General features: G+C 42.5%; 1 protein-coding gene across 1 annotated transcript in view; it reads left to right on the forward strand.

Moving 5' to 3' along the window:
• ABCB11 (ATP binding cassette subfamily B member 11) overlaps positions 1–15,413 on the forward strand; it is a 329,082-nt gene that overhangs the window by 121,826 nt on the left and 191,843 nt on the right. Inside the window, exon 9 of the mRNA XM_069616256.1 lies at positions 8,932–9,103. Within this exon, the coding sequence (XP_069472357.1) occupies positions 8,932–9,103 (172 nt within the window). The remainder of the gene's footprint in view (positions 1–8,931; positions 9,104–15,413) is intronic.

Consider the following 15,413-nt stretch of genomic DNA (forward strand, 5'->3'; position numbering starts at 1 on the left):
CTTCGTCGGACTCAGAGGCACTGCTCCCAGAGGTTCCCGTCTGTTCTTCCAGGTTTTCCCGGATTCTGCGAGCCTGGGAATGGCTGGCAGAATGTGGGGACCTGGTCTCCTGTGTCCTGCGCAGTTCAGAGGAGTCTTCAGATTCCTCCTTGCTGTCAGGATTTGATGGGTACCCCCTCCACTGACCTAACTGGGCAGAGGTTTTCAGGATGCCCTTAATGGGCCTACTCTCCTGGGGTTCCCCACTGAACTGTATTGTACTTGGGTGCCCATACCCGGATGCCCACCCCTCCATTCCTGGATGGTACTGGCCTATGAGCCCCATGCTTCTGGCTGGATAGTAATCTGCCATCCCTGTGGCCCTGTGCTCATGTGCGCCAGGGGACATGGGGGTGGCAGAGTCCAGGGACTGAGAGGTATGAGGGCCTCTGGTACTAGGGCTCCTGAGGTTATGCTCCGGAGTTTCCATTTCCCAGCGAACCTCATCTCTATCCGCCCCTGCTCCCTGTTGCAATGCAAGAGCCTGCATTTGTGCCTTCAGTTCCTCAGTTAAGGCCTTACTCGACTCTATCAGTCTCTCCTGCATCGCTACCTGCTGTTGGAGCCTATCATTGTGTTGACAGAGGGCCTCATTTTCCCTCTGTGCTTCCTGGTTGGTCCTGGAGAACTGGGCCAGTCTTTGCTGCAGGAGGGTTACCTCCTGAGCTGTGTCCCTATTGGCCTACTCCTTTCTTGCTAGAGCATCCTCCACCCTCCTGGTGTGCTCTAGCAAGTTCTGGTTTTCTTTTTGGAGGTCACCCAGTCCCTGGTGGGCCAGGTGATTTTCTTCCATTTTCCTTTTTAAATGGCAGACTTCCTGGCCTAAGGCGTCTCTTTCCTGACTAAGAGCCTGCATTTGTGCCGCCAGGTCGTCCCTTTGCCTTTGGAAGGCACCAGCTTTCTGGCGCTCCTGATCAAACTCTGCCTGGGTATCCAGGTCTTTCAGGATCAGTTTATTGCTCTCCTCTTTCTCTCTGTCTAGTTGGATTTGCAGGGTGGCTACCTGCTCTGTGCATGCCCTGTTGAAATTGATCTGTTGCTCCAGCTTTTTCTGGCTCTGCAGTAAGGAGTCCAAACTGTCTTGGTGCTCCTTCTGCAGGGCCAGAAATCTAGTATCCTGTTCTGACTTTTCCTTTTGCAGCACATCCATATCCTCCTTTATTTTAGTAATGTACAGTCTGCTGTCATTTTCTGACTCCTGGCTCCTCTGCAGCCTCTGCTCAGAAGAGTCCAGATCAGATTGGACCTTCTGTAATGCCATCTGTTGCCTATTTGCCAGATTTTGGCTTTCAGCACATCTATCCTGCATGTCTCCCATATATAGGTACAGGTATGCTGCTATCCTGGCGATCTTATTGTGTTCCTCTTTGGCTTTAGGAGCCATATATAGTTCACTCAGGGCCACATGTAAGGGACCCTGATCTCTATATATATCTGACCCTGTTTCAGTGACCTGTTGTGTGATGGCCTGCAACCACACATCCTGGCCCTGTTCGGTCCATTCACCTCTCACAAATAGCTTATGCAAGAGGTGCTCTCTGGCTATTTTCATGTCTACTAAGGTCGTCATTCTAGAGATTGGTCTCTGTCCTGACTTACAGAAGTTAGTGTTTTATTTTTGCAGAACAGAACTTTTCTTGGAGTGTCCCTTTTGAGGAATGCTTCACAGCGTAATGCAGCGTGGTGATCCGACCGGGTGTATGTATCCCGTCAGTTAGCACACTGTATTAAGCTGCACAACTGGTAAATCTAACCCAACGTCTCGGCTCGAGCCCCCACTTTGTAAGAGGATTCAATTCAGCACTACAGCCAAGTTAACGCCTAGTCTAGAATACTGAATGAAAACCCTTATTGATATATCTTTAGGTCCAGTTCATGCGTTCTGGATGACTACCCTTGTATAACACCCCTCTCTTGGAATCCCCCTGACCCCACTGAGCCAAGAAGTAATTCTGTTTTGCAAGTTAAAAGGTTTATTTGATAAATTAAAATATATATCACACTTTTTAATAAATTAATAATTGAATATCACACTTAATCTGATATGGTAAATATTAACAACGGAGAATCTGGCACTAGCACACTTCTTTAATCACTAATGAGTTGACATGAAATGGATAAGGTAGCACACTGGTAAATAGGAACAAAAGTATAATGTGGTAGAGGATGCTTTATGTAGGCTCAGGTGGATGCAATATTCAATGAATGCAGTACAGAAAATACGCAATATGATTTCAACCAAACAATGTAATCACTTTTCTCTGGCTACTCCCCTCCCCCCCTTGATGCAAGGCAAGGAAATGGAAGGAAAACACACAGTTCTCAGAAATGCAATCAACTGTAATTCAGTTCAATCCAGCAAGCTTAAACAGAAGTTTGAAAACACAGGCAAATGCTTTGATAGGTGCTAGCAATGAATGAGAAATATGCTGGAAACGCTCTTAATTCCCTTTTAGAGGTTCAGGATGAGTGGTATCTAGTTAATATTAGTCCAGGCTCACACTAGCAATGATGCAGGGATAGTTAGCAGGTTAAACGAATTTCTGGCAAATGAAATCAGGCAGCAGCAGTTTTTTTACATGTGAAGAAATTGCAAATCGCGGCAAAATTCGCGGATGCGCCGAGCGCTATTACAAAGGAACCGCAAGGACTATCTCTACCGGTTTGGGGTCCTAGGAAAGCCTGGGATCTCAGCTTCCAAATGAAAGTTATTGCAAGTCTCTAGCCCAAACGGTTGCGGAGATATGAGTAATTTAGTAAAGGTCGTTTTGGTTTTGTAAATTTTAAACGCACACTTTTTCAAAATGACAAATTTTACTAGAAATGACAGGTGACAGATAGGAGGCAGTTCTACTTAGGTTAAATAGATTGAATTAGATGAATTTAAACTAAGAGATGTGTTCTGAGTTTTGCTAAGTACTCACAAGAGATTTTGAACAGGAAAGCGACTTGGTCACGATCTTCAGTCTGGTCAGGTCTTTCCGGATTCTGCTCACAGCGCCTGGTCTGGTCTCGGCTAGGCACAGCACTGCTTTCTCTCTGGTCTGGTCTCTGCTAGGCACAGCACTGCTTTCTCTCTGGTCTGGTCTCTGCTCTGGATAGATTGAAGTCTCTAGTTTGGCTTTCTGGAGTTTGATGGAGGTAAGTATGGATTTTTCCGGCAGGGCTTCCAGCGGCAGATGAAATTGAATGTCTCTATGTGTCCTGACTCTCTGCTTTTATCTGTTTCTTGAGAATGGGTGTGTGTGTTGCATCACTAGACTTGCCCCTCTCATTCGTCATTGGTCAGGCTTCCATTCCTCCGCTTGATTGGCAAACTGAACTGTGAGTCAGATTGATGTCATTTTATGATCTCTTGAAACAACCTCCCTTATCATCTGTGCACCCAAATATATATATGATCAAAATCTATACTTCAGAGTTACACAGTTGTTTGAAATTACATATACATGGTGTGGCTGAATTTAGCCATGTCTATGTCCAAATCTGCTCATTCTCGGAGCTTGCATTCAAAGAGTGTACATAATTGACTTTTTAACTGCTTTTTCAATTTCCGACATGGACCCAACTTTACATACATGTGTGCAGGGGGTAGGGACATTAACTGATGAAGTTTCAGATTTTTAACATGCACACATTTAGAGTAATATCCACTTTTCCGCTAAAACCCCCCTGAACATACCACCGGTTCCTACCACGTCTTAAACTGTGGGCAGAAAAATCACAAGAATTATGGTATCATTTATAAAATTTTCACATGTCCGCACTATGAATTATCCCCCTTTTTATAAAACCATATCCTTGCTGCAGGGGTGTGTCTTTTCAGGTCACATGGTACAGAAACCAGTCTTTCCAGTTTCTGCCAAGCCAGCTTGCTTCTCACAGGCAGTGCCCCTCCCAGCTTCTCCAGGAGGAAGCCACTTTTTACGACGTCTGTAATACAAACCTTTGCCTGAGTGGAGAGGGCTTTGTTCACTCTCTGGCAGAGCACAGGAAATTCAATCATCAGATAGATGGCATATCCTTAGTGTGGGCAGCAAAAGGAACATTGGCCTGGGAACATAGTTGTGACTCAAGTTTCACTCCTGATGGGATCCGTTGCTAGGCAAAATCAAGTTCCTTAAGCCAGACCTTCAGCTAACTTTTTGTTGCTTTTAAAATAACTTGTAATTTTACACATGCAGCTAGAATGCTGATTCTAAGTGCAAAACTATGACATTTCAACAGTTACAAAGGCATGTGACACCAAACATAGGTCACTCATTTAATTTAACATTTTCGATTTTGGTGGTTTTAAATCCAGTTGCAGTTAGGCTTAAGCTGCTGACTCCATAGCATTTTTGTTATAAGCATTGTTTTTGGGCTCTTCATTTCCCAGATTTTGTAGGCACACAAAACTCCATTCTGCCAAATGTCTGCTGGTGTTCAGTGAATATTTTGCACATGTTGCAAGGTTTGAAATAGGCATTTTGCTTGCCTTCAGAAAAACACACAGTGGGTTTTAAAACGCTGGCTTTTGGATAGTGGTGAGTACTGGTACTGCACCCATTTTTGGGATTTTCTTGGATTAATGCATTCTAAACAGGAATGGTTCTTACATGGTAGTAAATCCTTGCTTAACATTGTTTTGATGGGGCTCCTTACAGTAAGATGGTTATGTGGAACCCCACAAAAAGGGTTGAATCTTTAAAGTGGTCCAATGAGTCACGATTTCAGCAACTTTTTGACATCAGTAAAAGTGGATTTTGTTAACAAAGACCTTTCTTTACCCTGGTGGGTGGCAAGTTAGGTAACCATTTTGGTGTGCGCACAACTGCGCAGCTTTCCTGGATTTCGGCGCACATGTGGGTTTTCCGCCATCTTGAATTTCCTAAGCCCACAGCACCAAATGTTGTAGCAGGGTAGCTTAAACGTGGGTCAGGACACCCTACAAGTCAGATCGACAAACTAAAAGACAAAGGTAGAGTTGCCATCCTACTTCTCTTAGACTTATCGGCAGCCTTTGATCTGGTTGACCATAAAATCCTATGTGACCACCTGTCATCGGAAGCACACTTCTCTAACTCTGCTGTCACGTGGATCCAATCCTTCCTCGCTAATAGAACCATGCGCGTTTTCTCACCCACAACCGCAGCCGACCCGATCCCCATCACCTGCGGTTTCCCACAAGGCTCCTGTGTATCGCCCACTTTGTACAATATCTTTACAAAGCCCTTATTCGACAAACTGGACCGTCTGGGTGTCACCTACACCAACTATGCAGATGACACCCAGATACTCCTAACTATATCAGGTACCAACGACTCTGATGTTTGCCAGATTGACGAAGTCTACACCATCATTCAGGCATGGATGGCCACACATGGCCTCTGCCTGAATGATGATAAGATGGAGCTACTCCTAGTTGGCTCATCCATCAACCTGCTGAAACTTAGTCCCAACTACAGTAGCATCCTCATTGATGGGAACAACATACCTATTGCCAAAAAAGTAAAATCACTTGGCTTCTACCTCAATGACAATACCAACCTAACCTAACAAGTAAATATGACTGCCTCAACCACTGCCTACACAAGCAAGCTGATCAGGGCGTGCAGACCCCTACTGTCTTCCAATAGTTGCCTTATATTGGTCAGAGCACTTACACAATCCAAACTGGACTACTGCAATGGTCTATACCTAGGTGCCAACAAATCCATAATTCACAAACTGCAGGTTCTGCAAAATAATGCACTCAGAGCGGCATTAAACGTACCTAGAAGAGAGCACATTTCTGCAACCAGAAAATTGTACAAATGGCTCTCCATATAAGAAAAGATTGACTTAAAAACCATTTGCCTTACCTAAAAAGCTTTGAACCACCAAACCCCACCATATCTCATGGATAAATTTACAATGCAAGACTTGTAACACTATGTATTTGAACATTTTAATTTTACCTTTTATATCAAATTATTTTTATTCAGATTTACAATGTATGAAATTATTGTTGATGTAAACAACTCTGTTTGAAAGGTTGAATTATTCAGCCAAATCAATAAAAAAAAAAAAAAAAAAAAAAAAATTTACTCTAAAATCGTCAGCCAGAATTACTAAATCTACTAACACATCTTGCCTGGTGGTGCCCAGGTATAGCCTAAAAAGAGCTGGCGGAACTAGTTTCCCGGTCCTAGCCTCACAATTATGGTACACACTTCCACAGGACATCAAAACTATCCCTACCTTTCAAATATTCAGAAGTCACGTCATCACATGGTTAATGACTAAAAACTAACACTACTTACCTACACCTGCACCCTGTACTCCCATTCCCTTAACTGTATATATCATTATCCATGCCTTCCTCTACTAGTTGAATGTATTATTTGTATTCTGTCTGTATAAACTGTATAAACAGCCTAAACTGTATAAACTGCATCTTGTAACCATTACCTTCCCCTCAAAGTGCCCAGATACCCCTGGGTCAGGCACGCTATATAAATAAAATAAGCAAACAAACAAAAAAACAAATAACTAAATACATCTATTTGTGAACACCATCTTTGTCAAATAAAGCAAAATAAATAGGTTAATTATCTTATCAAATACCTTTCCCATGTCTGTAAACATATAGTGATTGGTTATTCTATTAACAAATAATACTTTATTTTTCATATAGCACTTTCACAAAAGCACTGTAGATAGAACATTTATATACAATTATTATCACTCGACCAAAGTTGGTACTCATTTATCGACCACAGAAGTATTACATGATGCGTTTAGCTTGCCGGGATCGACCTGCAGATCACATACAGATCTCAGTAGAGAGTGCTCAACCCACTGAGCTATCTTACCGGCCAGCACATATTTGATTACTTTTACCATTAAATGTGTACCAGCCCTGTAAATCCCTTGTCTGGTTCTGGTGAGTCAGTGATTGAATATTGTCTTCCTTTGGAATACAGCAGCTTTTGCAGACATGTTTAACACAGGTGAGCATCAGTTAATGAAAACAAAATTTCAAATTAAAAGAATGAGACAACAACCGATCCTGACTAGACTCGAGATTTTTGTAAAGGAGCTGGAATAATCTGGTAGTTTCTGTATCAATGTGTTTGAAAACATTTTATCACAATCTGAAATGAATCCGTTCTGGGCTTTATCATTTTGCAAATGGTATAACATTTACATGCCCCACCTGCTATTCGGATATCACCTTCCTTGCTTTAGATGTGTGTGTAGTTTGTCTAAAAAATCCTGCTGGTTTGTTGATCGTTGTGTTTATGAATTGTATGCATAGATCTTGATAGAATCTTCTAAATACCCGTGGGATGTGTTTCCTATCCAGTGTTGGATAACCGTTTCCGGATCTTTCTTTTCTCGAATGTTATTTTATTGCATCTCTAAAGACTCTACCACCAAACAAATAATTCCCCTGTGTTACTTGGTGTATCACAGAAATGCTTTTGGAAATTGTCAGCTTTAATCGCCTCTTCTGGTAGCCCCGAGCCTGGCTCTTTTAACCTTTAATCTGTAAAGATGGAGGTGTATCTGTCGTCTTGCATCTCTCAACATGTCTCAGATGTAGCCGCTCTGGTATCCGTATGTCCTAATGTAATCTATTTTTTTCCTTTACCTGCGCCTTTCCTTTAATCTGCTAGACATACTGTCACCAGAGCACAAGTATCCTATCAAATCATCTTGCACAATGATGATATCCATAGATCCCTCGTACATTTTCAGTGGGAAGTCCTGTGGCCATAAGTCAATCATGGGTCCACACCAAGGGGAGAGAACTATCCCATAGGGAGTCGAAGTCTCAGACCTTGTGCTATCGCATTCCATCTGCAGGCACCGATGTATGACAAGCTCAACCAACACCAACAACAGTGAATGGAAAACCCACCTGGGTCTACTTCTGGACAATAAACTCCCTGTATTTCCCCAAAACCCACATCAATCTTTCATCACTCATAAAATGAATCACCCATTTGGCAAAATGACATCACATTTCATTTATTTAAATAGACTCTTGTCCAACTGTTAATACATGATAGATTTGTGCTAGGACTTCAACTCCACAAACTCAAACATCCTCTGAATATCCCTAGTCCATAAACTGTTCTCTGCTTCTCTGAAGAGATGCTTTATTCAGGCAATAGGCCCCAAGCCGGCAGGCCATTACCGCATAAGGTAATGCCCCCGTGGCCCATACTTAAAGGTCTGACCATAACGAGGGCCTTAATGAAGGCCCCCGGATCCTTACCTTATGCAGTAATGGTCCGCCGGCTTGGGGCTTATTGCCATTAGTACCCCGGCCCGTTTGACCGGGGTACTAATAGTGTTTCTTTTTTGGCTGCGAGATGCGTTGCGTTTCACAGCCGAAAAAATAAAGTAAAATGGCCGCCGCAGACTGGAAAATGTAGTACGTTTTCTCTTTCTGTGGCAGCCATAGTAAACAAAGAAAATGGCAGCGGTGGAAGGGGAGAAGAGAACAAAGGTAGTGCCTTCTCCCCTTCCATGGCGGTCACTCCGGAATAGAAAAGTCATGTCAGGATGATGAGAGCCGCACGCCATGTGTGCGTGGGATTGCTGTATGGTAAGGCTCTGAAAGTAGCCAATCACAGATATCATATTCAGATGTTTTTGCCACGCCAGGTACTAATTTTAATTATTTCATTGTTATTGTCATTTTGAAGATACACTGTTTTAAAAAAAAATGTTTACATGCTATTGGATTTTAAATGATCCCAGTCTTTTTCCTGGCACATGAAAGGTACCATGATTGAAAATGTTTGAATCAATTAAATGAACGTCCCACAAAGTTTTAAAAAACACATATTCACAAGAAATGTATGCGTAGTATTCTGACAACATACACAATATTAAGCTGTTCTTCCTCCTTTGCAGCGACATCAATAAAATTAACGATGCAATCGCTGACCAAGTAGGAATCTTTGTCCAGCGCTTCACCACCTTCATTGCCGGCTTCCTCTTGGGATTTGTCAACGGTTGGAAACTCACCTTGGTCATCATTGCCGTCAGTCCTCTCATTGGAATCGGAGCTGCACTTATGGCCCTTGTAAGGAATTTCTTTGAAATACATGCTGATGTCTATGTAAAAAGATGTAATTGACCTGAGACTCTTTTTTGAGAGATCGCGAAAATGCCAGTTGTAAAATTCCCAAATATCTATAAGCACATATGTTGAATTAAAATATTCACTTTGAAAATCCCTCGCTTTTGAGCCAAGGTGTTTTTTTACTTTCCACCTTTTTTCCACTCTTGGTCACCTACTTACAGTTATGAACGCAAAACGACTCAGTTAGTGACAACACGAACCACAATGGCTGCCTTGTAGGAGCAAACCTTTTGAGCTCTTTTCCTCAATTACCTTGATACATTCCATTTTACAGTATTAACTCTGACTTCTCCAATGGTTGGGGTGCTCTGCTGGTGACTTCCAAACTGACTGAACTGAATCACGGCTTAAATTGTGCTTCTGCTCACTTTCCCGCTGCGTCCTTACCTGGGTATTTTGTTGCTTGGACTGCGTCTGCAGACACCCAACACCCGACATGATCTGGGCTAGTAGCTAGCACCTTGCTGGCTGCTGGTGCCGGCCTGGTCAGAACTATACTGCCTGCTTCGTCTGCGGCAGACAGCAACGTGTGTGTAGGGGTAGGAACCACTGGTAGACCTGCAGCTTTCTCGGAGACTATATGGCAGGGCTGCCCTGGGTAGCATGAGGTGAGAGAGCTTGAATTTGATGACCAGGGTGAAGCCGGTGATCAGCCTGAAGTGCATGAAGTGCTCTCCACATGAGTCAATAATGCTACATTTACTATCAAAGCCTGCCAAATGAGATGGAGTGACATGAAATGCTTGTCCCAAAGTGACACCATCTTAATAAAGGACTGACCTGGTTAGCATAGTTTCCCATAGTATTTTTGTATTCACTTGTGAAGGGAAGTGGGATAATATTAAAAAGCACACACCTATTTTGGGTGTTTTGGAGAGCCAAGACAGTGGGCCTCATTACACGGATGGCGGAGAACCATGGCGCTGTTAGCGCCATGGTTCATGCCGGTAAAATACCGGCACCGCCTTGGCGGAAAGGGGAATTACCGCCCCATTCCAAGGTTGGTGGGGCGGTAATTCCCCCTTCCGTCATTGCCCTTCCCCATTCCCATTTTTGCCCCATAGGGCTCAATGGGAATGGGGAAGGTGCTAATTACGGTACCGCAAATTGCGGTACTGTAATTAGCTCCGTGGGTCCCTTTGCGGGTTGGTTTTTAACGCCTGCAAAAAGCAGGCGTTAAATCCCCCAACCCGCAAAGGGACCTCGTAGTAAGGCGGTAAGGATTTACCGGTACCGGTATTTTATCGGTACCGGTAAATCCTTACCGCCATCTGTGTAATGAGGCCCAGTGGGTGAAAGGCAGTGATTTCCGGGATGCTTCGCCTCACCCCAGTCCTTATTCTCACACGCTCGTCTGAGCTGCAGTTTAACGAGAATATGGAATACAGTTATAAAGTGTATTGTGGGTTCATTGCTATAACTTGTTAAAGTGGTGCCTATTGTGTGTCATATTTACTGTATTGGGATTGTTATTTGGCGTCACTGAATTGTGTGCCATGTGTATGGAGTGAATAGAAAGTAGTCATAGCAGAAGTGCAAAGCGGTCGCTAGTGTTATGAATTAGATATTCCACATGCTGTAGGGTGCCAGGGTGCATCTTATTTGGAGTAATTGTAATGGGTTATTTATAACGCGCTTCATACCCAGAGGTTTCTAAGCGCGGACCCGGGGTTCGAGCCTGTGTTGCTCTGCATCGTCTTGCTTCCAACACGAGCGTGTTGCCCCTGAGCTATCCTCCCGTGTGGATAGAGTGCAATTGTTATGAGGACTAGGTGCCATCTTGTGTTGTTACGGAGAGAGGGATTTGGACGTACTGAGTACACCAGTTTTGGTGCCTCCCACCATGTTTTTTGAACCACAACATATGTGTCGGAAGGTTGTGTCAGTTGGATTGTAAGTGTTTATATGGCACCCCTAGTGTAAGTGTGTCATGTATGGACTGATTGATTGGTTGAGGCTGGACAATGTTGCGCCATGGCATACAGGCCCGGTACATGGATGGGATATAGTTTATAGAGCTTAAGACTCTTGATTTATTGTGACTTCATGTGGAGGTGGGTCAGGAGACATGTTGGGCATGCCAGACGTAATAGAGTGTAAGTTTTTCGTTTTCAGTTTAGTGTCATATCAACACCACAGACTCCTCGGTCAATGGCATGCATGCAGCATCCACTGCAAAGTACACAGAGGAGATCTCAAAAAGGAGGAAAGATTAGGCCCTGTCTGAGCACCAAACAGAAATTCGTGTGTCTGAAGTTATTTCACAGCTGAAAAGCAACCAGTGCAATTCTTCTGCCTCTTGTGCCTCAGATGGTGGAGCACATCTTCCTCATTCCTCATCCTTCTCCCGAGCTTCATCTTCTGTCATGACTGCAAGTACGACACTGGTGCATGCACAATTACATGTATTCCCAATGCCTCAGATTCACTTGAAGGAGATACTCCTGTTCTTTGCTGAGAAAAAGATATGTAATGACTGGTCGATCTATGTTGCTGAGACACAGACTCACGCAGGGCAAAACGCCGCAAAATCTGCATCCCACCTCTGCCTCCATCCGTCCCTAACATGTCTGGGTATTGTAGCAGATTCTGATATGCTGATTTAATTCAACTCTGCCCCACAATAATCAGACTGCCAACATTGATTTGAGATACTAGCCTGCCTGCAAAGGTCATGTATGCCTAAGGTTGCTTTGGCATACTCCTCCACCTACAAAGGGTATGTCTACCTAAAACTGATGTGGTGTAATCCCACATCTACAAATTATATGTCTACCTTAAATTGCTGTGTTGTACTCCCCAGCTTGCAAAATTCACATTTGCATAACACTCCTTTTGCATACTCCCTGCCTAGACAATTCGCACCTCCCTAAAACCTCTGTGGCATACTCCCACACCTGCAAAATACATTAATGCAAGTGCACAAGAGGTGCATCGTTTTTACATTTCTTCTCATCACACCAGATTCACTTGGGACAGATGACTGTGTTCTTTGCAGATAAAACGATATGCAGCCACTGGCTGATCACTGTGGCCGACATGCAGACCAAATACACCATATGAGCATCTGCACAGCTAACAGCCACTGCTGTAGCAGGTGAAAACACAAAGCATAGGCATATCTTCCCTGGACCTCACCGCGTCTCTACCATGTGTGGCTACTGCAGCAGATTCACACATATTAATGTTGGTCATCTCTGCCCTAGAACAAGCAGGTCACTCACCATTGCTTCAGCATACACTGCCTACAAAATGCATCCCTGCCTAACACTTTAGCATACACCCCAGCATAAACGAGTTATGTTGGCCTGAGACTGCTGCAACATACTTCCCAACCAAAGCAAATCACGTCTGCCTTGTACTGCTGTGTCATATACTCCATCCTGCAAAATGTGCCTTGGCCTAAGAATGAAGTGGCATATTCTTGCACTTACAAAATGCACATCTGTCTAAGACTGCTTCAGTGTGCCAACCTCTCTATGAAATTCACATCTTCCTAAGGCTGCTATGGTGTACTCCTCCAGCTTTATCTGCCTATAAGTGCTTAGGCATACTCACCTGTCTGCATAATTCAGGTTTGCTTAAGACTCAATCAATCAATCAAGCAAGGTTTTATTTCGGGCAAAACCCTTAAAAGACAAAACACAATTCAGAACCATAACAGAAAAACAGCTCAAACAAAATGAAATGATAAGTACAAATGAAAACGTATCAGATAATAAACAACACACAAAAACACATGACATTAATTTGCTGAAACATCTGGACCTGCGATGCCAAGCATGTTTAATGTAACTGGCCACTCCAAACACAACTTCTAGGTACATTGTATTCAAGAGCCTCAGATTCTGATCTTATATATTACTTATTGAACATTGGTACCAACCATTTCTTCCGAATATCATAACATTGGGTGCATACGAACATAGAATGGATCTCTCACTCCATTACCCTTAAACAAAAGGGGCAGAGTTGCCCATTCTTGTCTTTCCAACCACATGTGACATTGGCCACCAGGAGGAGATTCAACCTGAATTTGTGGTACAGCGATCTCTTCCCCAGCAGAGTCTTGTCCAGATTGGATTCAGCTGAAAAAGAAGTCTTGTGAACCAAATAACCAGGGAATCTAGCGAAATTATAGATCTATCAATTTGCATTTCTAGGAGCAGCAATACTAATCTGTCCTTCACCTGTGCTAATGAAGAGCTCAAGACAACCATAGATGTGAGTAAAAAATCAGGCTCTCCATAAACTCTAGGATACATTTCACATGTTTGAACCATCTCCATGAGCTTCTGCCTTGAAAGTGGATTTTGTCCCAAACTGCCTCCTAATACAATCTCATCTTTTTAGAGTTGTGTTTACATAACCAAGGAAAACAGGGTTGAAAAAGATTCCACATTTAATTTGTATACTTCCCAATTCCAAAAACAACACGATGGTTTGGATGCTTAATGGAACAGATTGTTCCATGAGTTTCTTCTCTACCATTGATAAATTGCCTCAGTGTTAGTAGCACCATAGTTCACTGCCACATGATGCTGCCAAAACAGTTTACGATGGTAGGCCATTGGTAATCTTCTTCCCAATTTGCTACTTAGGGACCAAATACCCCCTGTATTTCTTTTCAAGATAACATACTTAAGAGATGTCTCTTCAAGAGGGATATTTACCTTTTTACCTTTTTCTTTTTTTCTTGAATGGTTGCAGACCGAAACCACAGTCTTGTTGAGGTTAATTCAAAATATTCTATCCTTACAAAAGGCTGCTACTACCTGAAGGTGGTTTTTAAGACTATCAAGTGATTTCAAAATGATTGTGGCACAGTTGGCATAAAATAGTGCCCTCAGTTTTCTACCGGCAATTATTGGGATGTCACTTTCTAGATTTAATAATCTTATTGCAAAATCATTAATATTTACAAGGAATAACATTGGGACTACGACACATCCCTGGTCCACGCTACCTGCAAATGAAAAAGGGTCAGTGATTACAACTACCTGGCTATATCTTACCTAAGTGGAATTGTCCTCATACATTCTCTGAATTGGATTTAAAATTCTGTAGAAACTGTCTAACTAAAACCTACAAAATAATGTTATGATCCATACAATCAAAGGCATTTTTAAAATCATTGGAAGCAATATATAACATTTTGTTCATTAAAATTACATCTTTTTTTTTTAAATGGAAAATTAAAGGAAAGCCAGTGCTAATATGCTCTGTGTTTGTCTAAAACCCTACTGCCCCCAGAAATTATGTTGTCCTTTTAAGCCCTGTCTTCTCAATGGTTCAATCAACGTTTACTAAATACCTTGGACAGATTATCATCTAATGAGCTTGTCCTGTAATTGCAAGGTTTTACATGTCACCTTTCTTAAAAACAGGGACAATTTGTGCATGCTTGCGACTGCTTGGACATAACTCCTATTATTTATTTGATTAAAATACAGTTAGAAATGGGCCCCAGAAGTGAGGCTCCTTCCTGAACAAATCTACTGGTAATGTGTCTACTCCAGGTGCTTTACCAGATTTGGTGCAAATAAATCCTAGAAAACATCAGACGCAGTCGTAAATGCCATAAGAATGCCAAAAAGGGTCACTATTAGACTAACCATCAAGTTTATAAAGCCTGCTAAACTAATAAACCAAGCAGCCTTTGTTATTGCTGCCTCTGAACGAGAGCAAAGTGGAGAATCTGTATTCATATACGTAACTATTAGATGCCAGAAGCTGCCATTATCCTTACACCTAATGATCTTCTTATATATAAGGCACAATTTAGAGAGTTGGAATTTCTCTGTACCAGGCTTCAAAGCATTGAAGAAAACCTGTTTTGCTGTGTGACACTCTTTGCCGTACCAGGAAGCCTGAAAAGAAACCAATCTACTAATACTGTTAGAAGATTTTGTCATCAAAGGGGTAATTACATCGACCAGGCTTTGCTACATAGGCTCAATTGAAGTTTTGCTCTGTGGATTACCACCGAAAAATGCTTCCAGAACAGGTATAACAACATTAAACGACGATGCAGCACATTTTGGGTAATCAATGTTAGCCCAATTGAGACGTCTCCTATCAGTGGAAAGCCCAATCTAAGATGCGATGGGGTCATTCAATAATGTTTTAGGATTTACACAGTCCAACCTTAAAGAAAGGCAGATCGGATCATGACCACTTTCTACCCACTGCTCAACTACAGGAGATTCCATGAAAGGCCAGCCTGAAACTTCCATAAATATATCTATGT

Source organism: Ambystoma mexicanum, chromosome 9 (genome assembly GCF_040938575.1).
Source record: "Ambystoma mexicanum isolate Mex_15411 chromosome 9, UKY_AmexF1_1, whole genome shotgun sequence".
NCBI lineage: Eukaryota > Metazoa > Chordata > Amphibia > Caudata > Ambystomatidae > Ambystoma > Ambystoma mexicanum.